At 45.1% G+C, this 26817-nt stretch overlaps 2 protein-coding genes across 2 annotated transcripts in view; both read right to left on the reverse strand.

Annotated features, from left to right (window-relative positions):
- The window catches only part of LOC8039166 (cGMP-dependent protein kinase 1), a 121101-nt gene extending 106548 nt beyond the window's left edge, over window positions 1–14553 (reverse strand). Inside the window, exon 1 of the mRNA XM_040212539.3 lies at window positions 14019–14553. Coding sequence (XP_040068473.1) covers window positions 14019–14458 — 440 coding nt within the window. The 5' untranslated portion in view covers window positions 14459–14553. The remainder of the gene's footprint in view (window positions 1–14018) is intronic.
- Window positions 14554–16835: 2282 nt separating this feature from the next.
- The window catches only part of LOC8039165 (annexin-B12-like), an 82575-nt gene continuing 72593 nt past the window's right edge, over window positions 16836–26817 (reverse strand). The window contains exons 7-10 of the mRNA XM_040212543.3: window positions 26136–26325; window positions 23614–23672; window positions 18308–18430; window positions 16836–16892 (exon numbers count right to left, since the gene is read on the reverse strand). Of these exons, the coding sequence (XP_040068477.3) occupies window positions 16836–16892; window positions 18308–18430; window positions 23614–23672; window positions 26136–26325 (429 nt within the window). The remainder of the gene's footprint in view (window positions 16893–18307; window positions 18431–23613; window positions 23673–26135; window positions 26326–26817) is intronic.

The raw sequence follows: 26817 nt of genomic DNA on the forward strand, positions 1-26817 counted from the left end.
CAATGTCAGTTACAACGAACTAATTAAAAAGCTGGTGGAAATTTAATACGATGCAAAAGAAAAAAAACCTCTCCGGTAGGTTTCCTGGTCTCGGGAATTCTCAAGATTAAGCGAACAGCGTTTTATTACGAAAAGCGCGACGAAAACACAGCGAGAATGTGAAAGGAAACTTACACAACTCAAAATCGCACCCTCTCCAGCACACAAGTTCAAAGAATGAAGCGGCAAGCTCCCCGTGAGAGCCCGTTTGCAGTGCCAAACGGGCTCTGCAAACGACAAACACAGCTTATTCGCGAACGGGTCATGCCTCAGTGCAGGCCACTCAACTAAACTGTTTGTCGTTGACCCTTCCACCCATCTGTGTAACATTTTCCTGGAGTTCGCTGTTTGTCAGCCATATTGGGCTTCTGAGAAGAACGTTGAAGCGCACCCATGACGCGTTCTCAAGTCTCAGGCGTTAGGGAAGCCAAAACGCTTCGGATATAAAAAAAGCTTCATCACGCTTGCTCTTCCCAGTTGGGCGCTAGAGATAGCCGTTGGTTAACAAGTGCTTTAAATTAAAATGCACGCATACAATAGATATTCGGCGAACCCGTCTTTGAGTGAGAGCCAAACAGCTGAAAGGAAGGAGTCCCGATAACTCCATGCACAACGTAGTTCGGTTTGAAAGGTCAGCTGTCCGCCCTTCGCACGTCTTCAGTCTTGTGAAATCTCCATAAAACATTGTTTGTCATCTGTATCTCGTCCCGAGCTTGCTTAATAGATTCGGCTAATGATAATGACAGTTAAATAGCCGGAACACTGGAATTGCAATAGAGCGAAACTTTTGGTGCCACTATGTGTTGCCTGCCAATGCTCATCGTAGACGAAACATGTACGGCGTGTTGAGTTCGATTCATTAGTTAATGTATTCGTGTTGGTCCTGCTTCGGCGTCGTATACAGGTTCCACCGGCGGGCATGCCGCAACCGTTAATGCGTGGCGGATATTAAAGAACGCATGTTGCAGGCTGGTAGCCGTATACCACCGTCCCAAATTCCCCAGCATAGCGGAGACAAACCACCACCTGAAAGCAGACCGGCTGCCTGCTGATTAAAGATCCATATACCTATTGATTTGGTTAAACTGCGCTGCGAGGATTTGCAATTGACGACACTGAGACGAAAAAGACAACGCGACAAACAGAGATAAGAGCAGTATATAGCTATTCGTTTCAGTCTTTTTAAACATCGTACACTACAGGGCCCTGTACCTGCGGCGTACAGGACAGTCGCCGTATTTTTTCTGGCATACCCAATCTGTACTGCCCTCGTTTCATGGAGTGTCGGCAAGAAGGTGTGCCATCCACAGCGATGTCCGTTGCGCTCTCTCTCAGCGACTCGGTTTAACAAAAAGCGACCAAGTCTTGCCGAGCGCGCTCAGACGGGATTCCGACATCATCATCCTCTCATGGCTCTGAGATGTATTACGACGGACTGACTGTTTGCCAAAGAGCAGTACTCGACCTTTCGCAAAACATGCGGCGCCCTCCGGGGCGCCGCAAGGATTGCCGGGAACATCCTGTAAAGCAGGCGGCGGGCGTGGAGCCGACCGAGGAAACGCAGGCGAGTGGGCGGGGTCGGGCGAGTAACAGCGCTATCTTTTTGCCAATACTTTACTATATACCGTATATACAGGGGAAGCTCATCCCACTTCTTCCCACTTTAGCACAGCGAACCCTGGAGAGAATGTTGCCTCCTCTCCAGCGTTCGCCCTGCTAAAGTGGGAAGAGGTTGTAGGATAGTTTTCCCTGGCCCTTGCGACCGCTTTCCTCTTCGCCACGCGATAACGCGACGCATGCGCAATTGCGACCAACCGGAGGAGGGGGCGTCCACCATTGAATAGCAAACGTTTTCCGTGGTTTGAGTTGCTTCCTCTCTAAAATCTAGGCTCTCCAATTAGACAGCGCGCCTGCAGCACGAAATCCACCCCTGGCTGCCGCCAACCGACCGAGATGACGGATTCGCCAAGATAGCAGAGACGGCAATCACCGCTGTCCCTCCCGAAGGCGGTCCACAACGATAGATGGCGGTAGTCACCTATTATATTTCAAAGGACAAAAACATCAGCCGTTATTGGCGACGTGCGCGACCGAAAGCGTCGCTGTGGTCGGCCTTTCACGATTGGCCGAACGCTGACTATGACGTCGGAAAGGGGATTTATCATTGACGAAATAAGAGGAATGAAAGAACTTTAATTTTGACGGTGTTGGCAGTGTTCCTTTGAGAGTGCAATGATTTCAAGCTTCCACCATGCTATTTACAAACACCATCGAACTTGTTGCTTGCAAGGTAATGACATCACAAGGGGGAACCGTAGGAGGGCGCCACCAAAACATCTCGCCGCTAATAACTACACGCAAGCTGTCGGCTCTAAGGTCATCCGAATTTCGCGGAGTAAGTTGCATTCGCTAGTGATGTACCTTTCTCGTTTCAGTGTCACCTGGTAGATGCTCTTGCTGCAGGAGCAGGTACAGTACGTTCCCACAATTCGTCTCGCGCACCAAACGCTGCTTTTCGCGCGCGCGCGCGGGCGCACGCACGCACGCGCACGCACACGTACACGCACACACACACACACGCAAAAAGAGACGTCTATTTACGCTTGCGTCTCCATCACACATGATCACAGTACACTTCCGTCAACGTGCTTGAACGGATCGGGTGATGGACCTCTTGAAATAGCCACTAGGGGTAGCTGACAACACGGTTGGCACAGTGACTGGCTAGATGGCGCGAGCCGCCGCCCAATCGCAACGGTTCAGGCGTATGCATCTATCCATCCATCTATGGTGATTCTCAAAACCAAAATGGAGATTATACGGTGTATTTTTGCCTACCGTCGTTACTCTGGTGGCTATACAAGGATTCCATTCCATATATACGGTGGCGGCATAGGCCGACTCTGTAATTTGTATTTCGCTGAAGTGCTATAAGTTTGCCTCGAGACAAGCCGCGAACTCTCGCCAAAAAAGCTCTCGGTGAACGGTTGCGTCCTCCCCTCTAAAAACAAACAAATGAACACACAAAAACACCGAGAGTTATAAATCAAAACAATACTGCTTACACATAGAAAAAAATAAAATATATATCGGACGGTGACTCCCACCCGAGTCACGTCGTCAACACATGAGGCGCTGTACCACTTTCTCGGATCTCGGGGGCACGATCGCTCACTGTCGTCTGCCCCAGACGTCTCCGTACCCTCGCGGGATGTTTGTTTACATTGGCCGAGCAGTCGGAAACAAACAAGCAAAAAGGAGACGAGAAAACAGAAGGGCGTCAGGCAAAGCCACGCCGAACACTCCGAGTCGGCGGGTGTTAAGAAGACCGCGCCGCCTGCAGCCGGCGAGAGCGCGACCCTGCTGCAGCGGCGGACGCATATCGCCGGCGTTTGGACCTTTTCCAGATAATTTATTATCTGCCGCCAACAATAGCGACGCGCTATTTCAGTGGCGAAAGCAGCGCGGCCCGCCCAAGCTCCAACCAACCAGCGCAAACCTGCAGAGTCGTATGCTGGCCGCCGCGACACGTGCTTCGAACTGAGATTCCTCGTTTCCTTAATCTTCCCCCATTTCGCAGTAAAGGCTCGTTCAAAGGTCTGCGTGTGAGTGGGATCGACCGCGTTGCAACCGGCTGTGAGCGCTTACAGCGTGTATAGTGGCGCCACCTATCGGGCAGCACCGGAAAACTTGCGCGTGTTCTCATCGGCATGGTCACGCATCACTATACAGTCCTGAACTAATTCTCAGAATGTTTATAAGCAGAGTCAGGCGCGGATAACAGTTTCAGCATCCGCATCCCATCTGCATCCGCAGACTTTGTATCCGCATCCAACTCCCAATCTGACCATTCATTTTAGGTAATAAAATCAATGAAAACAACAACAACAACAAAACAAACGTCTGGTGGGTATTTTATAAGTAGGGTTCCGTGTTATAAAGGTTCAGTTTGCTCCAGATTCCTTTTTTTTTTTTTTTTTGGGGGGGGGGGGGGGTATTTGTTTTTAGCAGATTTGGTGTTTTTCGGTGTCAATTTTCGGTGTCATAGAAGAAATCGGAGTTAATCGGGCCTTACATTGAAGAAACATGCTCGTGCCTGCAGAATACTTGGGAAAAGGTCCCGGTACCAAGAAAAGAAGGAAACGAGGTAAGGGGTCCAGTCGCCGAGGGAGTAAGTAGCCTCGCGGACAGTTTAAGTGTGGCTGTGCTTGATGTAAACACAAAATAACATTATCAGGGTGATTAGCAAATTATTATTTTGAAATTCCCTGACTTTTCCAGGTTTTCCATGAACGTTTCAGGTGAAATTTCCTGACCACTGCGGAGGCGGTTAAATATATAAGACCATTACAACACAAGGCACTGAGCACTACGAGGATCATTTTGCACGGGCTTCATCCAACTTGCATACCCCGAAATATTCGGGTTCATCGAGTCTGGATTAAATTAGCACTTTCTTGCCGCCGACATCGTCAGTAAAGAGGCCCCCTCCAGAAACACGATAAAAACACGACGCTCAACCACACACGTCAATATCCGAATTGCAGCATGGCCGCCAGATGCACACTTCCGTATACTTTTGGCTTAAGGCTTGGATTGGATTAGGGTCTGCGGCTTTTTCCATTTGCTACCAAATCTAGTAGCTCTAACTGGATCTAGCTATAGTGTCGCGCCCTCAATCAAATCTAAGGCTTGGACTGGTTTTGTCGGCTGTTTCCTTTCCATCGGGAAGCACACTCTATCTACATCGGGTGAGCTGAGCCCGCACTCCGCACTAAGCAGAATTTATTGCCTATTTTTCTGCCCCCAAGTTCTCAGGTCTTCGCTCAGAGCACCCGATGGCGTCTCCGGCTTATTTTCCCCGACTGAGCTCACTTTTTGACAATTTCCCTGACAATTCCCTGACTTCCCCCAGTAATTAAAATTTCCCTGACAATTCCCGGTTTTCCCGGTTGCTAGAAACCCTGATTATATATAGTCCGTTGCAACTCAAGAAGGTAGAGCGAAGGAAATGAAGGCCGGGGAGGAGGAAGGAGACGGAACGCTGGAGAGAAGACTCTTATTGCTGAAGAGAGGAGGAATCCTCTCTCCAGCATTCCGGTTTTTTTTTTTTTTTTTTTTTTTTTTTTTTTAGTAAAAATTTCTTCAATTTGTGATTTTTCGGTTTTACCCAATTTTGATAAAACGGCTCGGGGTTAATTTTCCGGGTTTATAGGTAATTACCGAAAACATGGAACCCTACTTATAAAGAGTTTGCTTATCTTTGTAATAAGAACTCTTCCAGTCAGAATACGGTGAAATTAACTTTTTTTATAAGCGGTCATCCTTCCAGAGATAACTTCGCGTTGCTGGAAAGATGAATGAATGACAATGAATAACTTAATAAAGTTTGACACACAAAAAAAAAGAAAAAAGTCGGGGAGGAAGGATCAAAAGGTACCTGACGAGGCTCCAGCATCCAGCATCTGAATCCACTAAATCTTTTTTTTTTACTAAATTTGAAAATATTCTCCCATAGTCAAATTTGGACTAAATGAAACAAAGTAGGGTGATTTGCCTTTATATCGACAGATGCATAAAATGTAAATTACTGAGAGTCTCCGAGGAGTGAATAGTTACCTAAATAATTTACTTTCGAGCATTAAAATGTACCCTCCTGTTTTCTTTTTAAAACTCTGCAAAGAAGAACAGCAATTTATAGTGTCTGAAACTTCTGAAAACTTGGTTGGTTCCAAAATTCTGGAACCAAAAAACTGAACTTTTCTGACCCTCAAAAGGAGCGGATTCTCTCCTGAAAGCATGTCGCACGCAGCATGTTATACTTATGATTTATCGAAGTTATGAGACCGACCTGGGAGTTAGCGACACACTATACCCACAAGATGCGCTCAAAAGGAAGGGTTATTTTTCTTCTTTTTTAGTTGTAACGCCCATTTGAACCAGACACGTATTTTCTAAACATACAAATAAATTAATATTGACATTGTCGTTTTATTTAGATCGAACATTAAAAATATAGAAAAGACGGTCACTCACTGCAGTATACGCTCCGTGCGTGCCACTATGGCGTCATCGACTGTCGCGCCATCAGCGCCTCCCGTGGTCGGTTTAGGAACTAATGGTACGTTCCCATGCGGAAGCGGCTGTTGACGGGAGTGCGGGTGTGGCCATGCGGTGCGAAGTTTGCCACTCAACAAAATACATTACACTAATATTGCCGCGTGCGCAGCTGATCAAGTAGGCAGAGCGCTCATGGCCTAACGGTTATCGCACTTGCCTTCCAGGCAAAGAGCCAAGGTTCGATGCCAGGCCGCGGGTACACATTTTTGTTGACTGTGTAAATTCGAGAACCGTGTTGCTGATTCGAGGATAAAATGTTGTACGCGCCCAGCCTTCCACGCCGATTGTTCCAGAAGCCCACGCGTGTACAAAAGGGGCTCCGCTGAAAAGCCGGAGTCAGTCTCGCTCCGGCGCTCGATCCTGCTGTTTCGCCGACATCGACGCCTGCGACGCTAGTCTTTCTCCATTTTTTGTTTTGGACACAAGCTCGCCTCATTAAACGTTTAGTTTCTTCCGTTATTCATCACCTCATGAATCGTCACTCGTGACAATATATACTGTTAAAGCAAATCTTTTCAATTCTAGGAAAACAGCTTTATGCAGGCAATCATCTGTTTTCCGCGAAAGAGAGCTTGATTCCAGCCGCGTCATCCAGCGGGTATGCGAAGTTGTGGCGAAATGTTTCGCGCAGATGATCCTATCCAACGACCGTTTGCATTGCTTTTCTTCTTTTAAGCGTGATGTTTTACCGAGGCAATATTTTGAGGCCGCCACGCGGTCCAGTAAAAAGTTGCTTTTCTAAAACCTTTTTTTTTTTTTTCTTTCGCTGCGCCTTTTGCGTCAAAGACGCTGTGCTGTGTCTCCAGTGTTCCAAACATTGTTGCAGTGAGCGATGCGGGACGGCTGAAATGATCTACGGAAACTCCCTAACCTGGGCGCGAATCGCACTGGCAAAGCCAACGCGCATGAACGGCACAACGCGGCATCGCGCTCGCAGTTTTGGCAACACCTGCCTCTCGAGCCTGGGTAAAGCCGAGATCATCGCTGCCGTCTTCGACGAGCCAATAAGAATCAACGAGATTCTCAATTCGAGCTTCATGCTTCTTGATGTGTGCAACAAACCAAGAAGCGAAAACAAACGCGAACGCAAAAAAAAAAAGTGAGTATAATTTATTTATAAGCAAAAAAAAAAAAAAAAAAATGCAAACGCCTTAACCGGGGAAAAAAGAAGAAAGAGTACATGGTTAACGTACATCCGGGGTTTTAAAATAGGGAAGGTCGTGGGTTTCAACACGAATTTCAGGGGCTTATATTTTTCGTACAAAGCGCCGCAACCACGTTAACCGTCGGTATGTATATATATGCGGTTTCATTTGGATTCAGGCAACGAGGTGCAGTCGTATTTTTTTTTTTTTTTAAATTTTGCTTTACATTTTTTAATTTCATGGCGCATCTTCTACGAAGAACAATCCTTTTTATTTTAGTGTCTTGGCATGTTTAGTAGCTGAGAAAAAAAAAATCTCAAAGAAGCGAAAAAAAAAAAAAAAAAGACGACGAGGTTTTTACGATTGTCGTGCTTGGCGTTTTTGAATCACTCTCGATCTCAAAGTATTCAAAAGAGAACGTTTATATGTTTATATTGTAATATGTATGCAATTAGCTAAAACGACATTAAACTACTATTTATTATTCGTCGCTCCAATTTTTGTAAAAATTCCCAAACCTGCTCCCGCAAATAACTGCGATCTTTTTTTTTTTTTTTTTTTGTCGATTATATTTAGTATCGCTTTTAAAATAATACCACGTGTAGAACTTTTTATTGCCTTCCAAATTAACCAAAGTTTGTGCATTTATCATCTACGACTAGTGAGAAATAAATTATAAAACAGAGAAGGTTTTCACTTTTTGTTCCATTTCAGCACGCTGTAAAAAAAAAAAAATCGCGTCGCGTTTTTTTTTTTACATTTTTCTTTTAGCCAGAATATATTTTGCTAGAGGTATAGGCACTGGTTTTAAGTTTTAAACCTCTAAATATGCTAAAAAAAAGAACAAATATCGATGGTGGGTTTATGGGTTAAATTCACGATTGTCGCGTGTAGCGTTTTTGAATCCCTCTCAATCTTAAAAGCATTCAAAAGACAGAACATTTTTTCTTGCGATATATATGCAAGTAGGTAAAACTAAATTCCAACTACTATTTATTATTGGTCGCTCCAATCTTTGTAAAAATCCTCAAACATGACTCCGCGAACAACTGTGACCTAAACTGCAATCTTTTTTTCGCTTAAAAAAACACACACAAAAAAAAAAAAAAAACACGTCTAGAACCTTTCATTGCCTTCCAAATTAAGCAACGTTTGTGTCTTTATCATGTACGAGTACTGAAAAAAAAAATTATAGAACAGCGGAAGTTTTCATTTTTTTGTTCAATTTCAACGCTGTATATATCTTTCTTTTTTTTTTTTTTTTTTTTTTTTACGCGTCGCGTTTTTTTTACATTCTTCTTTTAGAAAAAGCGTACATTCCGTTCGAGGCTTAAGCACTTGTCCTGAGTTTTAAGCCTCTAAATATGGTAAAAAAGAGCAAATGCCGTTGGTGGGTTTTGGGTTATAGCTGTATATTTTACTCTTTATCATAATAATCTAAGGGACGTTTAATGAATAGTCATATAAAAGACATTGATGTCGTTAAGCGTATAATAACAAGTTTGCGATTCCAAACGTCTGAACACTATAAAATCGCAACTGCCGAAAGCGGGTTTTAAGACAATTTCCGCCGGTGCCATGACTGGAGAGGTCTCAAGCCTCTCCAATCGTGGCACCCTATGCGCTACATAATCTATACTATGCTAGAAATGTCAAAGTATAACATTATAAAACATTAGAGTAAAATACACTTCCTATTGGAAGCCTAGATTTTCAAATGCGAAATTTTATATTTTTAATGCGAAATTCATGTTGATAACACAACAAAATCATTTTTATTTATTTTTCACGTTTTTATTTTACACTGCTAACAACTAGTGGGTTAAAAAAGTTTAAGAAATTTTTTTATACAGCTGCTGAAACTGAACAAAAAGTGAAAACCTTCTCTGTTTCATAACTTACTTATCAGTACTCGTACATGGTTAAGACACACGATTAAGGCACAAACTTTGCATAATGTGGAAGGCAATGAAAGGTTCTACACGTGGTATTATTTTAAAGGCAAAACTAAACAAAGTCGAATAAAAAACAAATCCACAGTTCAGGTCACAGTTGTTCGCGGAGGCATGTTTGGGAATGTTTACAAAGATAGCATCGACGAATAATAAAGAGTAGTTATAATGTCGTTTTACCGACTTGCATATATATCACAATAAAAAATTACAGCTCTCTTCTGAATACTTTCAGATTGAGAGTGATTCAAATCCGACAATCGTCGAAACCTCGTCGTCCTTTCCAGCTTTTTTCTAGATTTTTTTTCTTCAGAAACTAGACATGTCAGGACATTAAAATAAAAAGTATCGTTCCTCTTGGAACATGCGCTTCGTAGTATAAAAATTTGAAGCGAAATAAAAAATACGACCGCACCTCGTTGCCTGAATCAAAATGAAACCGCCCAGCTGAAATATATATTTTTTCTTCTGGTGCAAGTTTAATTGTGTTTTTTTTTTTTTTTTTTTTTTTTTTTTTTTGAGTACAGTTTGAATTCGGGGTGTTTCCAGCATTCCCCCGATTATGACAGGACCGCGGCCGGAGCGTTAATTTTCGGGGGTTATCGGTAGTTAGGCAAAACAACAAAATAATGTAGTGCCTCCGTCCGGGGGACGGCCTGCAGTAGAGGACTTTACAAAAGGGTGTGATAACGGTCCTCCGCGACCATGGTCAGTACGGAACAGTGAAAAACATTGTGCCACTCTTCAGGCGCAGGTAGGCAGTGTTGGAGAAGAAAGACAAAATTACGTTCTTAAATGCAATTTACAAGGAACAAAACAATTCAACGGCGCGAGATTAGTACAGTGGTGCAGAGAAGGCCTGGGACGGCGATGACAAATAGTTTTGGCTTAAATGCTGCTTATTCCTAGCACGAGCATGCACGAAGAACATACCGTACCAACATGTTGATTCTAATTAAGACAGAAAACATTGTTATTATTTACAAAGTTCAACAAGGCTTTGTACATATAGTGTACTAAGTATCATTGTATACTTCAAAAAATTAAATTTAAGAGCTCGATATTGAAGCTGTCTTCGTGAAACTCCATCATGTCTTGATTATCACGTTGTCCACGTCATGCGCTAAAACTTAAACGTTAAAGCCAGTTGGAAACAGTGGCCCTGCCTCTTGTATGACAGCAAGTTATCCGCATAGCACGCATGTCGGAGCATGTAAAGCTACTTAACGTGTGCGAACATGTGAGTACACGTGGCATTCCAGACGATGTCCAAGTTGAAGCGGTTCAGCATCCCATGTTCCCAATCACTTAGAACCTTGGGATGATTGCATGTTTCATGTCAGCTACCACTACATTTCCGCTCTTGATAAAACGCTGCTAAGCGAAAACAAAAACGAAATAAAAAAAAACGTCCGGATGATTGATAAAGCGTTCGAACAATACGCGTCCGCAGTTCTTTTTTTTTTTTTTGTATGTTATTCTGACTCCGCGGAATCAAGTATAGTGCTTCCTGGCTAATGCATGTAGATTGAACGGCGGTACGTTGTTCGGGACCTTCTGACAGAAATAGTTCGCTGGAAACCGCAGAGCATAGGAGCGACCCCCTCTTTTTTTTTATCACGAGGTCCGCGACGCCTATCAACGCGTCGCTCGGTTTAGTCAGCCTCGCTAGAACACGATAGTGAGCTGCAGCGGTCGGCTCGTTTTACAAAATGCCAGACGGCTAGACGCACCCTCGGCAGTTGCGCCTTAAGCCTTTTTTTTCTTCTTGTCATTATATGTGAAGATCAAGCTTTTTTGGGGAGGACCACATACAAAAAGCTTTAAAGATCACAGAAAACCTTTTCGTTACATTGCTGTTTGTTTACGTTACGTGGGGGAAGAATTGGCTTTCTTAAAAGGTTTTGTGTGCTCGTTTGACATGGATAGAAAACGCATTGGAAAAAAAAAAAGAAAAGAAAATGGTATTTTAAAATTAGGTTGTAAACGTACAAAAAAATGGAAAGCTAAAAAAAAAAAAAAAAAAAAAAACTGCCAGGAACGATAAAATAAAGGTTGTACAGAAATTGGGATCTTTTCAAGCTTTTAACAGTCTCGGTTATTTGGATATCGACATAAATAAATGCGGCAAATCGAAAGCAAAATTTCTAATTATGATCATTTTTTATGAAATTATGAAATTTTTTCGGAACATACAGAGATGAAAAATCCAGACTGGCCAGCTAGCCCTGCCATCATTTACAAATAATCTCTGCGCACTTTCCATTGGCCGCGTTTCTTATGATGTGAAGAGATTATTTCGAAATCTGAACAAGGACATGCGACTGTGTTTAAAAATGAATAGGTAGTGCCCCTAAGCTGTGTCATGTTTTGCATCTAAAAAGCAAACCAGCTCTCTGGAAGACTTGTCTTCCTAGCTCCCATACTGCTTGAGTGGTGAATAACGATACTAATACAATGTATTGCGCTAAATATTAAGCTGTATACTTTTCTGTCTGTTCCGACTCATTCGTTTTTTCATCCTATCCTTTTTTTTTTTCTTCCTTCCTTTTTCTTTTTCATTGCGCAACCGGTGCTATTGTAAATTCGTGTGTTAACTTTTGCGGCATCTTAATTTCGTTTTCGTTACTGTGCTCTAAAAAGGCATTCACAAATGTGTAAAACAAGATTTCTCATCCACTCCATCCTCGGTCCGGAAAGAGAAACACTGTAACGTCGGTTTTGAAATTCCAGCGATTGTTCTAGAAAAGTTTCTTTGAGAGGCGGTATACTGTACCCCTATGCAACCTTTCCTGCACACAACAAAAACCCTAAGAAGAGTGTAGCGCGTTCGACACTATACGGTGTCAGCTTTTTTTTTTTTTTTTTGTACATGGAAAGTGCGCGTTTACAATTCGCTTCCTACGACACAAGTGTTTTTAATAACGATCACTGCCGCTCCGTGTCGCCACCTTTATATGTTAATAACACTTTAAGGCTTAACCTCGATATGTTGTATATTAGGTACGCATTAAACACAAGCAAGGTGGCACGCACCGCCGCCCTGTTAATAGGGTTCAGCCCCTCGCATCATCCACCCAATCCATCTCTGTTACAGGACGTATTTCGTGCTTGTTGTCACCTCGCAGCTTTCGTGGGCCCGTGACGCGCGAAACATTTACGTGCAAACGAAACTCATACAGAGCGACAGGGCTCAAAGGATGCGATCCACAGCTGAATGTCAGCAAAACTACATAAACGCAGTGGAACGCGCTTATATCGCAGACAAAAGCCACTAAATAAACTTAAGCTACGTTTCAGTGCAACGACACTAGAGTGATCTCGGAGGATGACGATCATTGTTCCCAGTTGTCTGACGCTTTATCGGAAATCGAAGGAAACACTACTCCGTCCTCCAATAACGTTGAAACGGTCAACAGCAGAGCAAAACGATATCGCGTTAGCTTCCCGACACCCTATCTAGAGTTCTGGAAGTCGCACTTTTTAAATCGCATTCGCTCTTCACTGTATACTTAAAAATGACGGCGCTGACAAGACAATCGGAGGATGGGTCGTGGGCGCTACTCGAAGCGTTGCCTGTTTAGTGGCTCTCTGGCACATCAACTTCGGGATTAAAAAGTTTGCTGTTCTACAACACTTTTCTTCCCAAGTAAGATGCGGAACATCGCCAGGGTTGTGTTTGCGCGCCGTGTGTACAAACGGGGTGATCGCTGCACAATTTGCAACAACGTTAAAAAGCGAGTTCCGAGATGCACTTGCCGCACTCGTTTAACCAACGTCCGATAACGACGACTCATTCCGGTCCAAACCGGTCAATCTAATTACAGATCGTCCGACAAGGAACGCAACGACCTGCATGCATGTAATAATTCCGCGCGCGCCTGCAGAGCCGGTCCACTTAAAATGGGCGTCCTTGGCGAGATCTCGCCGGGTGCTATCGTGTTTACAAAAGAAAAAAAAAGAACGCGAAGGAGATCGTCTGTCCTTCCGACTACTCGCTTTAGCCGCCCCCAGAAAACCTATATCTGATCATACGTATATATAGGTAGGCTCTTTTTCTTTCTTTTTCCTAACTGGAACGGTCAATCCACGTTCACTTATGCCCCAATCACTACCGCGCAGCGAGCTCGGCTAATCTAATCGGAAGGACTTCATTTTTTTTTTTATCAATCCACGAACAAGGGTCGGAGGCACGATCGCGCAAGCTTCTCAGAATATACGGTTCTTCAGAAAGAAATCAGCGCCGGAGGAAGAGGTTATATTCTATAGCCGCATTTGCGAGAGAAACATTTGCGGCGAAATCGCCCCGGTGCAAAATCTAGACTGTGCTTAGCGGCTCAGAAATGCGAAAGGCCTCCGATGAATCGCTCGACCGGCAGGTTATGATAATCACGAAACATGAAGCCGGCGGTTTTATTCCACTCTTATTTATTTATTTTTTTCTTCTTGCCCGCGCTTTCTTGCTCGCTCGCTTTTAATTCCGCGTAATGATCAGGCGTAAGCATGCAGCTGCACATAGGAGTGTAAAATAATAATAATGGTAAAAAAAAAGACCCAACTCTACGCCGACACTGCCGTCGCAGCTTTCGTCGCAGCCAGCCAACTCGGCGATCGTCCTTGGCAAGCGCGACACAGCGAGCGGAGAGAAACCAACGTGCAAAAATGGGGCTCGCGAAGAAAATAAAACGAAAATAAGCAAGCTGCGTCCGCCGCTCCAAAAAAGAAGTCCCCCGTCCGCAGAAGCGTGAAGCGATCCACTGACCTGTCTGACTTGGGGTAGTCTTGGAACTTGGTTTGGATCAAGTCCTGTATGCTCCTCAACGACTGCGGCTCTGCCGAGATGCCCTGCGCCCGTTCCTTGCGACGGCCGCTCCGACTGTACCGATTGTACGGGATGAGCACCGACTGAAACTTGTCCAGTTGGCTACGCAGCTGGAGGATTTCTTCATCTCGCAGGGTGACCACCTGCCGCAGGTCGTGGATAATCCGTTCCTGCTTGAGCACGACGTCTCGGAGTTCCTCCACCGAGCCCATGCTCAAAACCGCAGCCGGGCACTGCGGCGGCGGCGCCGGGCAGCTCTCTTCGCACTCCAGCTCCGCGCTTTTGCGTGGCGACGAAGGCAGACAGATCACCACCGAGCGGCGGGGACGCGACGGAAACATGCGAAAGTCACTGGTCGCTGCGCTGGCCTCAGTCGACATGCATGTTTTGAGGTTGTTGCAGCGGCGATCACACGTAGACGCGCCCGGGTGGCGAACGACACACCAGCGCACGCCGCACCGCTCACGCGTTATCGAGGGATAAAAACAGAAAAAGAAAACTCGTTATCTTTTTTTTCGCGGCGCCGCTGGCGCCACCCCTTGGTCGCCTTTGGAACCGCGTGAAGGACGACGTGGGGAAGATGGCCGCTCGCTGTAGCAGACGACGCCGGGTGTCGTCTGCGCGCGTGCAGGAAACGTTTGTTTGTTCTGAACAGCAAACGCGTGGAAATGGGACCAATATTTTGACGATTACGGCATATTCTGGTTAACGAGGTAGTTATTCTCGATGGTTGCTACGTGCGCCGAAGACTTGTTAAGGGAGATTAGTGCGATTGGACTCTTTGATGTCGTACGAGTCGAGGCGATTGCACCGGTAATAACCGGTTTGTTCGAGTTTCTCCCCCCACGTTCCGCTATTTTAAGATGTTGCCTGACATATTTCAATTTCGAATTACGAAGGGATCTCTTTTCCGAGAAGAATTCCACGCATGCGCGGCATAGCTTTTCATCTAGTGGCTATTTCCTGCAAACTTTCCGGTGTAAGCGGGAGCGGACGTTCTGTATTCGTTTAGCGCTGAACGGGAAGTGCGGTATCGTCCTTTTAGATTTGCTAGCATTGCATGATCCAGATAATCCTACTCGAATAATCCCCTGTCTCGCAAACGTTTTTTTTTTTTTTTTTAAGCTTATATTTTTTTTAGAAGAAAAAAGAAAAAAAAATCTTTTTACACGTGCCTTTGTTTTTGTAGCGGTATGCCGCAAATTATGTAAATCAAGAATCAAATTTTTTGAATCGACGCTGATTTATTACGCCTTTACAGGAATGGGAAAAATACATGCAAATATGTATCGAAATACAAATACAAAATACTTCGTCAAAAATGTATTTAATTACAAATCTAATTACATTTCCAGAAAAGCATTTAAGTACAAGATACAAATACAACCAAATGTATTTAGTCTCCTCCAAATGCTTTTGCAAATACATTCCTCAAAATTTGCGTCAGCGACTTCAGGGCACCTGCAACGGGTTTCTGGGTATCTCATTTAAATTGTGCGTCGCACACTCGGGAGTTAGTGTGCGAGGCTCTAGTAACGTAATAGAAATATAATCACAAAAAAAAAATGTAATCAGTTTGGACGTAATAGGGGAAAAACATACAGAGCTTCAAACAGCTTTTTTTGTCGATTACATTTTAGTATAGACCAACAAAGAACCGAGACGACCAAGACGTGCAGCTCTAGCTAGAGATTTTTTTATTGTTGCAACTCGCACAAGTTACGAAAATCTGGACGACCCGCGCATTTAGAATGTTCCAGGCAAAAATATAAATGGAAATCAGGCTGGAAAGGACAGCAAGTTGTCACAGGCACTTATTTAGTGAGTCTGCCTGTGAACGTCGATTTCGTCATTATTCTTGCCTTGGACTAGCACCGTAATCACAAAGTCACTAAACACTTGTGCTGGATTGAGAGACACTGCATTCGGCTCAGAACGTAGTTTTCTTCCTGCTCTGGACAGTGACAATAAATTTAAGGGATGTATTTTCGCCAACAAAATTGTATTTAATTACAATTGTATTTGAAATACCCACCTTTTAGTATTTAAATACACACGCCAAATACATTACCCAATTTGTAATTAAATACAAATGCAAAATACACAAAGTATTTGAAATACGTATTTCAAATACTTCTATTTGAAATACTGCCCATTCCTGTGCCTTTAGTATAAATAGGAGAGCCCAAACAGTTCGAATAGAATGAACAAATCTAACATAAAATTGTAAGCATTCATTGTAGGTAAAACATAAAAAAAAAAATAAAGAAGAAAAGCCTACGAATTCGAATATTAGCATTCTGAGGCAGTCTGCACTTTAGCAGAATAAACGTATAGCACATATCACATGCTGTAGCCTTTAAATCAAACACAAAGAAAAAAAATGAGACTCCAAATTAGGGATATTGCTCGAATATATATTGGTCGTCATTCATGTTAACGCCCAGAAAACACAAAAAGAACTCGCCATTACAGGCACTGTCAATGTAAGAATTATTACCTGACACCCTCGACAGCGCTGCAAACAAACCGGTTCACAACCCCCCTCCCTCCCCCCCCCCCCCCCCCCCCCAATAAAGAAAAAGTAAATAAAAAAAAAGTACGCAAAAATTGTCGAGGCCGGTCGAGGTTATTGCAGGTTTTATCGCCGTCTAAAGATAAATAAATAAATAAAACAGGACACACAATTATCTTCAAAGCCGTTTTTCGTTCATTTTACTTGCATTGAATTTCTCCGAAGGCTATGTGCCACCGCAGTCAGTTTCCGTGTACCAGCGCTAGCAGAGCCTGCCTGTAGTCCCCGGATGTGTCGGACTGCAAAGAAACACCACGTAAGCCGATAGCGTGGCTAAAAATAGGCAGACAACCGCTAGTAAAGAAGAAAAGGAAAAAAAATTCTAGATCATAAAGTGAGAGCACACGTGTTAGCACGTAGCGACACGCATATTTTCTACTGCAGGGGCCTTCAAACATTATGACGTTGGAGTCGGATTAGGTGTCTGTCGCTGTTTCGAGGGCCAGAAAGTAAACAACCAAATATTTATAAAAACAAAAACAAACAAACAAATAAATAGACCTAGTACACATTTAAACTTAGATTTAAAAAAAATCGATGTGGAATCAAATAAAAAAAAAAGAAAAAGAAAAAAAAAAGAATCTAAGGTGTATTATTAGAAAACATACATGCGAATAACGAGACTTGCGTGGAATGCAGTTCAAGATTTAGCATAATTTATTATTTAGTCTAATCATGGCATTTTTCAATAATTGTAGCCCCGAAAACTTATCGCGCATAAACCAAAGCGCATGGGTACGTCGGCATATTCGCAGAGGGCACAAGTCTAATGAGAATGGTTCGACTGATGACGACCATACGCGATACTTAGGACACACCAGAACACTCAGTTGGGAAACTCTCCGTCGAAACTTGGGCCGCTGGCGTCCACCGAGACCGAGCTAAATACGACAACAGCGCCACCCTTTATCATTTGTTTGTACTGTGGTCACCTTGAGCTTTTAGAAAGCAGGTTTTTGGGTAAAAACAAACGGAAAAGACTCTTTTTGTATGAACTTTATTGGAGTTTAGTACCAAATGATGGGGCGCGTGATGTTTTTAAAATCTAAGTTGCAGGGTTTTGCGGCACAATGAATATTGTTTTCATACAACCACGCCTCAGCGGTGCTTTCAGGTAGCGCGTGCCGACCTAGGTGCATTTTAACTTGGGTAGTAAGTCGCGGCGCGCCCGCCGGGGAGACGGGTGTGGCATTCCTGTAACCTCTTCCGCTGTATCTGTTTCGGCTCCTAAACGGCCGATGAAAGCCAAAATAGGGGTAACGTACAGTTCCTCGAGTGGCCGCTGCGGGAGAAAGGGCAGCGTTGTCAACCATTTCGTCGTTTACCCCGTCGTTTTCTAGCATGACGGTAACGGAAACTATATTGCGTTAACAGTATGACGGCAACGCTATGCTAGAACTTACTTGGCGAGGTGCTTACGCAGTGGTGTCGAGTAAAGTCGAGGCAGTAGCGTATAATAACTATTGGCGATGGGATAGCGGCATCATTATCCTCATTAGCGTTAGAAAGGGCGGGTAATTATTATGTTTATGCTGCGTCGCACGAGCCTTTTCTCCATAAAACCTTACTTCATAGAACGGCCCCCACTCGTCTGCTGTATTGAGAAACGGGGAAGTCAATCCCTCTCGGCCTTTCCAACAAACTGCGTGTATACCTGAATGGCGTTCTCCAGCGGAACGTTGAAGTTTCTCTGGTATTCCTCTTTGATTTGGACCAGGTCAATCTCGCACCTCGAGACGATGATTCTAACCAAGGCCTTGTCGCTGGTTCCCATCCCCTGAAATGCGCATGGAAACAGTTTGCATTACAAACGCCATTCTTCAGTTCTCCTGTCTAGTGGAGATGAGCGAGCAAAACTTTGCACTTGAAAACTCGATTTCCGGGGGAAAAAAAAAGTTGCATCAGGACGTAACCTAGATGTCAAAATTTAAAGCTTGCTTGTTTGTTTGTTTATCTGATGTCTTTTCTCGCGGAGGGGTGGGGGGGGGGGGGGGGGGGGGGGGGGGTTAATTTACGCAGCGGTACGATGTCTAGCAGAAGGAATCCGAATTTTATGGCTACCGCGCCTATAAGGATGAAGACAGGATTATGCCTTTTATGCCTGCCTCTCTCCCCCCCCCCCCCCCCCCCCCCTTTCCTCTTTTTTCCCTTTCCGTCGTGAGTCTTGTGCCCGAGACTTTCCCCCTTGTCCTCTTTTAAAAGAAGATCAGCTATCGCGTATGCACAATTAAAGTCCATTCACGGATTTGACTTCGCTTACGACCGAGCTCTTGCCACCTCTTACGCTGAGAGAATCAGAATGCAGAGCCGAACCCGAACACTAACCGAAAATCGGAGCAAAACTGTGGAACAACGAAAGGTGAAACGGGGTATATCTGTCTGTTCTTAAGTGCGTCTGTGTGTAATGTGCAGGGGCGGATGCCCTCCCCCCTTTTCTCCGCCCAAGTGTTTTACATGGCAAGCAAAAACAGCGCAAAAGACAAGGACAAAAGAGAAACATACACGACAGGACAAGCGCCGACTCGCGACTTGTTTTTCACTTATAGAAAAGAAGAAAGCACTCAAGGCACGCCTTCCCACCCGTATCTTACACCCATGATAGCTGCTCATACAGCACGCGCTGCCCTTCACTGTGAATTTAATGAACTCCAGCTCGTTCTAGACAACGCCACATTCACACTGCAGCGTTCAACCGCTTTGCGGATGGTGTTCAGCCGCCAGTGGGAATGCGGCGTTATGCAGTTTTCTCCCCCTACTGTGGATAAGGAATGCCTGCAGCACTTCGCGTGTCACCTTGCCCTTGTGTCGTCCTAAAATGGTGGTAGAACTAAATGACGTTTCGCACAGGCAATCATTACAGTGAGCCAGCCGGTGCGGCTACACAAGAGTAGAATCCTATACACTGCGCCCATTAGCATATGCATCGATCGGATTGGTGTGTTTCTTACACTTGTTTCCTGAAATTTCCTCTGGCTTCGCGGTAACTGCGGTACAAATCTAAAAAAAAAATAACAACAAATTTTATAACGGCTGCCAACAATTTTTTTTTTTTAATTGTGCGGGAACTTTTGTGAATACGGGATGACGACTTATTTCTTTCTTTCGACAACACGTTTGATGAACTCGCAGCCCTTAAGCTTTTTCAGTAGGGTGCTTGACACGTTTGACAATAGTGCCGATGGATAGCCAGTTTCTTTTTAGCCTGTCAGCTTGCGTTTTTATAAAGCTGTTTCTCAAAATTTGGATGCACGGCTTTTTTTAGTGCTGAGCCTGGACATGATAGAGTGATGCCCCTCTTTACAGTTTGTGAGTGGTCCGACCTGTAGTCTAGAATACCCTTCTTTTATGGTGGACAATACGTCCATCAAATACGGGAGACTTTAGGCAGAGAGAGCGGCCCAAGTTCTGGAGTACCCTTTCTTTTGGAACCTCACAGGTGGACCTGAGACCTCCCCCCATTCCGTAAATATCTCCACCATTTTCTCTACCTGCGTTTCCAATTATCTTTCTCTTCCGAGAAAAAACAAAAAAGCCCTTTACATAGAGGACTGCCTCGGTAACACTCGTGCCGCCAAGCGTTCTTTCGACTGCACAATCCACTTCACCCCAGTAAATTTCACTTAAAACGGAGTCTACACAGGACCCAATGAACACTCCTGATTTTAGCCGATAGTATTCATCACGCCACCCGACTATCATTGACTGCGTGATAGAAATGCAACAACTCCATAACGTTTTCCAGGGTTATACCACTAAAACTTCTGAACGCAATCTCTCCAATGGGTTCAAAGCACCTTTTCACGGATGCCAGCAATCGATCATGCTGTAAAGAGTAAAAAAACGTATTGCACATGTATACTAAAGGTATCTCTCCCCCCTAAACCGTCGACCTCAAGGGGTCCATGAATATCATGGACCCTCAAGGGGTCCATGATATTCAAAGACGACAGCTGCTTTTGGAGGCCACTTGCCTTTGCCACGACCGTTTTCTCGGGATAATGGCTCGAAAGGGGCATGCCCTTAGGGCTGGGCGTCGATTAAAAAACTTTAATCCGATTAATCGCCACCCTTCACTCTATTAATTAACCCAATATTCGGTCAAAATCACGTTTTTTGCCTTTATTGATAATGTGATAAACCACGCAATATATAATTTCGGTTATGAGTCGACCCCGATGTGTGGTTGAGACAGGTTCAGGGACACTCAGATTCACACATTATTACTTCAGCTCTATGATGCAAGGAGGTTCGTGCATGTCCTCCGGCAAGGGAGACTTTCTTTGATTGATCACAATACTCTCTGCTGCACTAAAACGGACACTCGGACGGCGCTGACGTGGCCGGGAACCGTGTAACCAAATGCACATGTCTGGAGTTACATATATTGCCCCTACAGTTTAGGTTAAAATTTCGCCTAAAGTGTGCCCTTCATACATGTGCCCTCGTCTACGTCTGAGTAATAAAAGCGTTTAATTTTACAGCGTAGCTGTTAAGGGCTAGTTTCCGCAGGATCGTGTCTGTCAGCAATCAAATGATGACACAAAACTCTGGACAGCTACCGCCATCTATGAGCGACGGCGGGAACCAGACAAGCGGCTTGCTGATTGTCTGGTTGCCGGAGTTGCTCATAGATGGCGGCAACCTTTCCAGTCTTTCGACTCTGGCTTGCCGACTTGTAACCGGCCATTACTTCATTCCAACCATAGTGCAGCTTCGCTGGTCTTCCTTCTTCACCAAAGTAAAGGTTGAAAGTTTTTTTTTTTTATTTTGGTTCGTCAAAATATCACCAAGTAACCTGTTAAAAAAAATTGTTCTCGGTTAAAGCATCTATTGATTAATTGGTAGATTAATCGACCGATTGCCGAGCACTACTCTTAATCTGTTTTTGCGCTGAAAAACACCTTAATGTGCAACTTTACTAGGTCGAGAAACACGGCCGCAGGAAGGCGCAGACGCGGCGAAGAACGCGTCTCCGACTGGTGTTTAGCGTTCTTCCCCAGCCCCCCCCCCCCCCCCCCCCCCCCTCTACACGCATCGAAGGTGTGGTCCCGAAGTGGCAACAACCGACGTCACGGAAGGCGTGTGTCATGCCGTGGAATGTCGCGATCCTAGCGGTTAGTCGTAGAACTTTCGACAAAAGGCACAAACAAAGGCGATTGTCGCTGTAGTCGCGAGGTCCCAACTCCTGGCTGCCGAAGCTTCTGGGGCCTGTGAAGCTGTGTAGCAGCGACCTGCGGCAGAAAAGGCGCCTGGCACACCCACCACCGCTGCCGTGACACCGCCAGGATCGCAGTCGGCGACGACAACACACTTCTGTGACGTCATCAGGCAAAAATCAAGGGACCACTTTTTTTTTTGACGCGGTAAACACACCGCTTGGAGCGGGCAGCGTTTCACTATGCATGGCCTCTGAGATCCCAAAGCTCCCGAAGCGCGCGAACGGGATCTCGGAGGCCATGCACTATGCGGCGTAACGCGGACGCTGTCACTGGTGGCGCTATCAACCAGCTGTCAGGTCGGAGCCACGCGCTCCCTAGTGTCACTATATGACGCTCCCTATGCGGAGCGCAAGTTCGTCTGCTTTTTGCGCAGGGGATGCAGTGACGTCAAAACGCCGAGCTCTGATTGGCTCTGATTGGCTCTGATTGGAAGGATAGTAGGTATAGACCACAAGGCAGCTAACATTGAGGTCTACCCATTACCCTTCCAATAAGAGCCAATTAGAGCTCGCGGCGTCCTGACGTCACCACAAACCATGCAAAAGTAGCAGACGAACTTACGCTCCGCATAGGCGTCGCACGTTTCCACTATTGTTTACACTACTCTTGCTTCGTCATGCCTTTTTCGGAGTTCTTATCGGGGAATGTCACAATCTCTTCGACTGTGGAAGGGTTCACGCTCCGGTCTCCCCACGCCTGAAGTGACTTTAGCCACGCCCAGCGTTTCTTGTGCTGTCAGAAACAGTTGAGCTCTCTGACGTCACGCCACTGCGGTGGCGCTGCTGTCGGTAGTGCGCGTGCGCAGACGCTTCATCTCTCGCGAATTTGGTTCTTGCGCATGCGCAGTCCCCACATCCAGTATGGGCAAACGCGGGCTTTTTCGTAAACTTCGCGTTGGTGTACATCTGGAAAATGCTGATACTCTAGCAAACAGTTTGATTTTAACGCGATAGCGTTAAGGAGCTCGTGTCGCGCCGGACTCGGTGGCGTTACAGAAAAGCCGGCGTCGGTGGCGTGACGCGAAAATCCTGATTGGTCGATAGGGTCATGACGTCACAGTCACATGACCACGCGAGGGAATTTCAAACAAACCACAACGTGCATGTGAAACGTGACGCCACGCGTGGATTGAAAGTGATTAAAACACATGATATGTAATGCGAATTAAAGATCGCCACATGTCTCAAATGATTTCACTTTAAAAAGTAATTTATTTGATTTAAAGAGAAAAATTGAAGAATTGTATGGATGCGAACGCACGACCCTTCGGTTACGAGGCAAAGACGCTCCTGACTAGGTCACGCAAGCCACGCTTGCACGGCGAATGAGAAGGCGATGCGACCGGGGCCCGCTGTCGCGTTCCACTCTTTTGTTGGATCGAAATAGAAAAGGATGTTTTGTTTTGTTGTTTACCAATAGGCGACCTTGTAATGCCGGAGTCCCACTAGAGCGACGGACAGAAACGAACGACAGCAACAAGCCTCAAACCAGAGTCTTTCGCCATTTGACAGGCTTTGTAGAATAAAGGAGGCAATGCTCAAACACGAGCATCATACACGCGAGGGTATCTTTGAGATGCTCGCAATCACTCGTGCTTACTTCACGAGCACCGAACGTCTCAACGCCTGCCAAAGGTACCATCGCGAGCATGCTGCATCTGTTTGAGGCTTGTCGCTGTCGTTTGTTACTGCTTGTCGCCCTGGTTGGGCTCGGGCATAAAAGGAACGGGACTCCCACTGACCTTCATTGCTTTGTATAGCTTCTCGGCGAAGTAGTACTGAATGTTGACGACTGATTTAACTGCAATGAAAAAAGACACTTTAAACAAGACACATGAAGCGAACGCTCGACGATGATATTTAACGAGCAACAATACAATACAATTTTATTTTTACGCAAGCCATGCGTGACGTGGCAGTAGCGGTACGGGGGAAAAAAAAGTAATCTGACGAGAAGACATTTTGGATGTTCAACGATGTTCACTTTCCAAGAGAGGCAAACGACTATTCTTCTCTTTTTTTTTTTTTTTTTTTTTTTGCTTTTTGTTGCTGACATTATGATTTTACATTTCGTAAAATACCGCGAGATTAAGGTTAACGTATCTTCGAAATGCCAGGTTATTTAAGGTGCCGAGTATACTTGCTACGGTAAAAGTCATTTTAGAACCTTCAGAATAAATGTCTATCTTGCCCCCACAATTTCGCGCAAAGGTCGCAGTAAAGCAATAAAGGGTTTATTTTTAGCAACGCTGTTTTCCTTCCAGAAAGGAGTCGTTTTCTCTAAGTATATTATACCGCAATATCGCTGTTAACGCGCACTAAAATTCTTATTAGCACAACTATATTTTCCGGGCGAAAACCGTTGTTAACTGCATTGTCCAGAGGAACTTGCAAGTGTTATTTCGAGTTTATTGTTAATTACGTTCTTTTTCTTGTTCTAGTCTCAGGAAGTGATAACACGTGTTGACATTTGTACTGCTAGAGTCTAGAGACGTGTTTCGATTACAGTATTTATTTTTATCGTTCTCTTTAATTGTAGATTTATTGTAAGCCTGATGAATGGTATTTTTAATTTTATTTCTATTGCATACTTTATGCGAACTTGTACTCCATATCCGTCGCAACCCCTTTTAGGGGGTGTGCACTATAAATAGATAATAGTAAAATAAATCAGCAGGCACTGAATTTGTACGACAAACTTTATTGCGGTAGAAATTTTAACGTTGGCTATTTTAGCTCCTGCCTGGAATATCTCAATTGGAGAGTAAACTGGGTATGCCGCTGGGTCTCATCTCTATGTCTAAAGCCTCCTCCTTGGAAGCGCGTATTAAATTTCGACAGGGACCGACTGATTATGAACGACAGTGCTGGTGAATGATTTCACGCGAGTCTTACACTTTTAGGGCGGATTAACACCGACTGCGTTACGATCGCTCGTGGCAGCATACGACGAGGGAACACATTGACGCCACCTATCGGGCAGTCCTAAAACAGTCCCGATCGGCGTATGTTTTACGCATCATTCTTTCACCGTCAGCTCTACATAATTCTGGCAATGCTAGCCTCAGTTCACCCATTGAGCTGACAGTGAGATGGAAGCTATACTGTCGAGACCGGTTATAACGAAGTCAACAGGAATCGGAAATCACTTCGCTGTATCCGCTATTTCGTTATAACCGACTTCGGTTATAACGAAGTGCAAAAGGAATGGGAAATCGCGATCGCTTCGCTGTAGCCGCTATTTCGTTATAACTAACTTCGGTTATAACAAAGTGCAAAAGGGAATGGGAAATCGTGATCGCTTCGCTGTAGCCGCTATTTTGTTAAAACCGACTTCGTTATAACAAAGTGCAAAATGGAATGGGAATTCGTGATCGCTTCGCTGTAGCCGCTATTTCGTTAAAACCGACTTCGTTATAACCGGGCCTCGACAGAACATGCTCGATGGACCGGTCACGTGAGATCTTGGGCAGAAAGCGGGGTCAGGCGATTAAAAATGGAGGCGGTTGATTGACCCGGCGGGCTCGGAGCCTCCCACCGCACTGTCAGCGTACGTGTGAACGAGGTTTGTAAGCAGCCATTCCTCGTACATAGTGGGTAGATTCGATCGCGCAAGTACTGAAAATCTCTCCGTTTGGTTATACGCGGATCGGAAAGAGTTCCAAGGTCACCCGACACAGTGAAATCTCGATAGTATGAACTCCGTCATAATATGGATACTCGGTATACAGACTATAGGGGGGAAAAACACACACAAAAAAAACAGGGTAAATATGTGTATTTTTGTGTCGTTGTTATAGACAACTGACATTATAACGAGTTTTCCAGGAAGTGGAGGTGTCCATATTTGAGAGTTTTGCACATCCGATATGGCACGATGGGCCCTCCGGTGGGAACTGCGCATGCGCTACCGCAGAAGTCTCGCGCATGCGCAGTTCGTGCCAGAGGGCCCATCGTGCCGTATCGGATGAGCAAAAACGGTTCTCTAAAAGTCTCTATATTAACGGGACATGACCGTGGATGGCGGCATTGTCGTAACCCTACCTTTTACATACAAACGCAAACGTGTGTGAACCAGTCTTCGAGGCAATGGTGTGACCCTGGAGCCTTCGTATTCAAGTGTATTGGTTTAAATCGGTTTTTACGCTCGAGAGACGCGGTGAGAACCAGCCTTCGCACAAACGCCAATCTGCGAGCTATCCTTTAGGGGTGGTCGGTCGCGAGCAGGATCGAAGTTTCATGCCTCAGACGGGTATACGTATACCGATGGCGAGGAAGGCTGCCCTGAGGTCTCCGCTCATCTCAGAGTTGATGGCCTCCATGATGGTGTGGTTGGTGAGCGCGTGGTACTCCCTGAACACCAGCTTCAGCTGCTCGTAGCTCTGGGAGGCCAGGATCCGATTGAAGGTGGACTCGTCCGTGCCCCAGCGCGCCGCACCGGCCTGGTGCAGCAACTGCGCGCCCAGCATCAGCATTTTATACACTGTTCGCAATTTTATAGTCGCCAAAAAAATGAGAACAGCAGGGAGGAGGAGTTTCATTTGTCCCGCCCCCAGCGCGAGCTTCCTGCCTTCGGCAACACTCTAAGAAATCTGGAGCGTCTGTTTTCCCGCAAAGCACTAGGGAGAGCAAACCACCGAAATTTATACGTAGCCAATCGGCCAATGGCTGAAAATATCTTTAGGCCTAATGGCGCGTTCACGCCTGCGGATGCACGGGCAGATCCGCCCAGGCCGAAAGTGGATTTTGGAGCCGGCTGGCGAAATCGACTCGTTGCTGGCGGAAAATCGGGATCAGTCCGGAACACATATCCAGTGACCGAGTCGATTTCGCCATCAGGCTCCAAAATCCGCTTTCCGCCTGGGAAGATTCACCCGTGAATCCGCAAGTATAAACGCGCCATAAAACAAAAAATGCAGCCCGTGGCGTGGCATTGAGCTTTACGA

Source organism: Ixodes scapularis, unplaced genomic scaffold (assembly GCF_016920785.2).
Source record: "Ixodes scapularis isolate PalLabHiFi unplaced genomic scaffold, ASM1692078v2 PGA_scaffold3__209_contigs__length_174095766, whole genome shotgun sequence".
NCBI classification, from domain to species: domain Eukaryota; kingdom Metazoa; phylum Arthropoda; class Arachnida; order Ixodida; family Ixodidae; genus Ixodes; species Ixodes scapularis.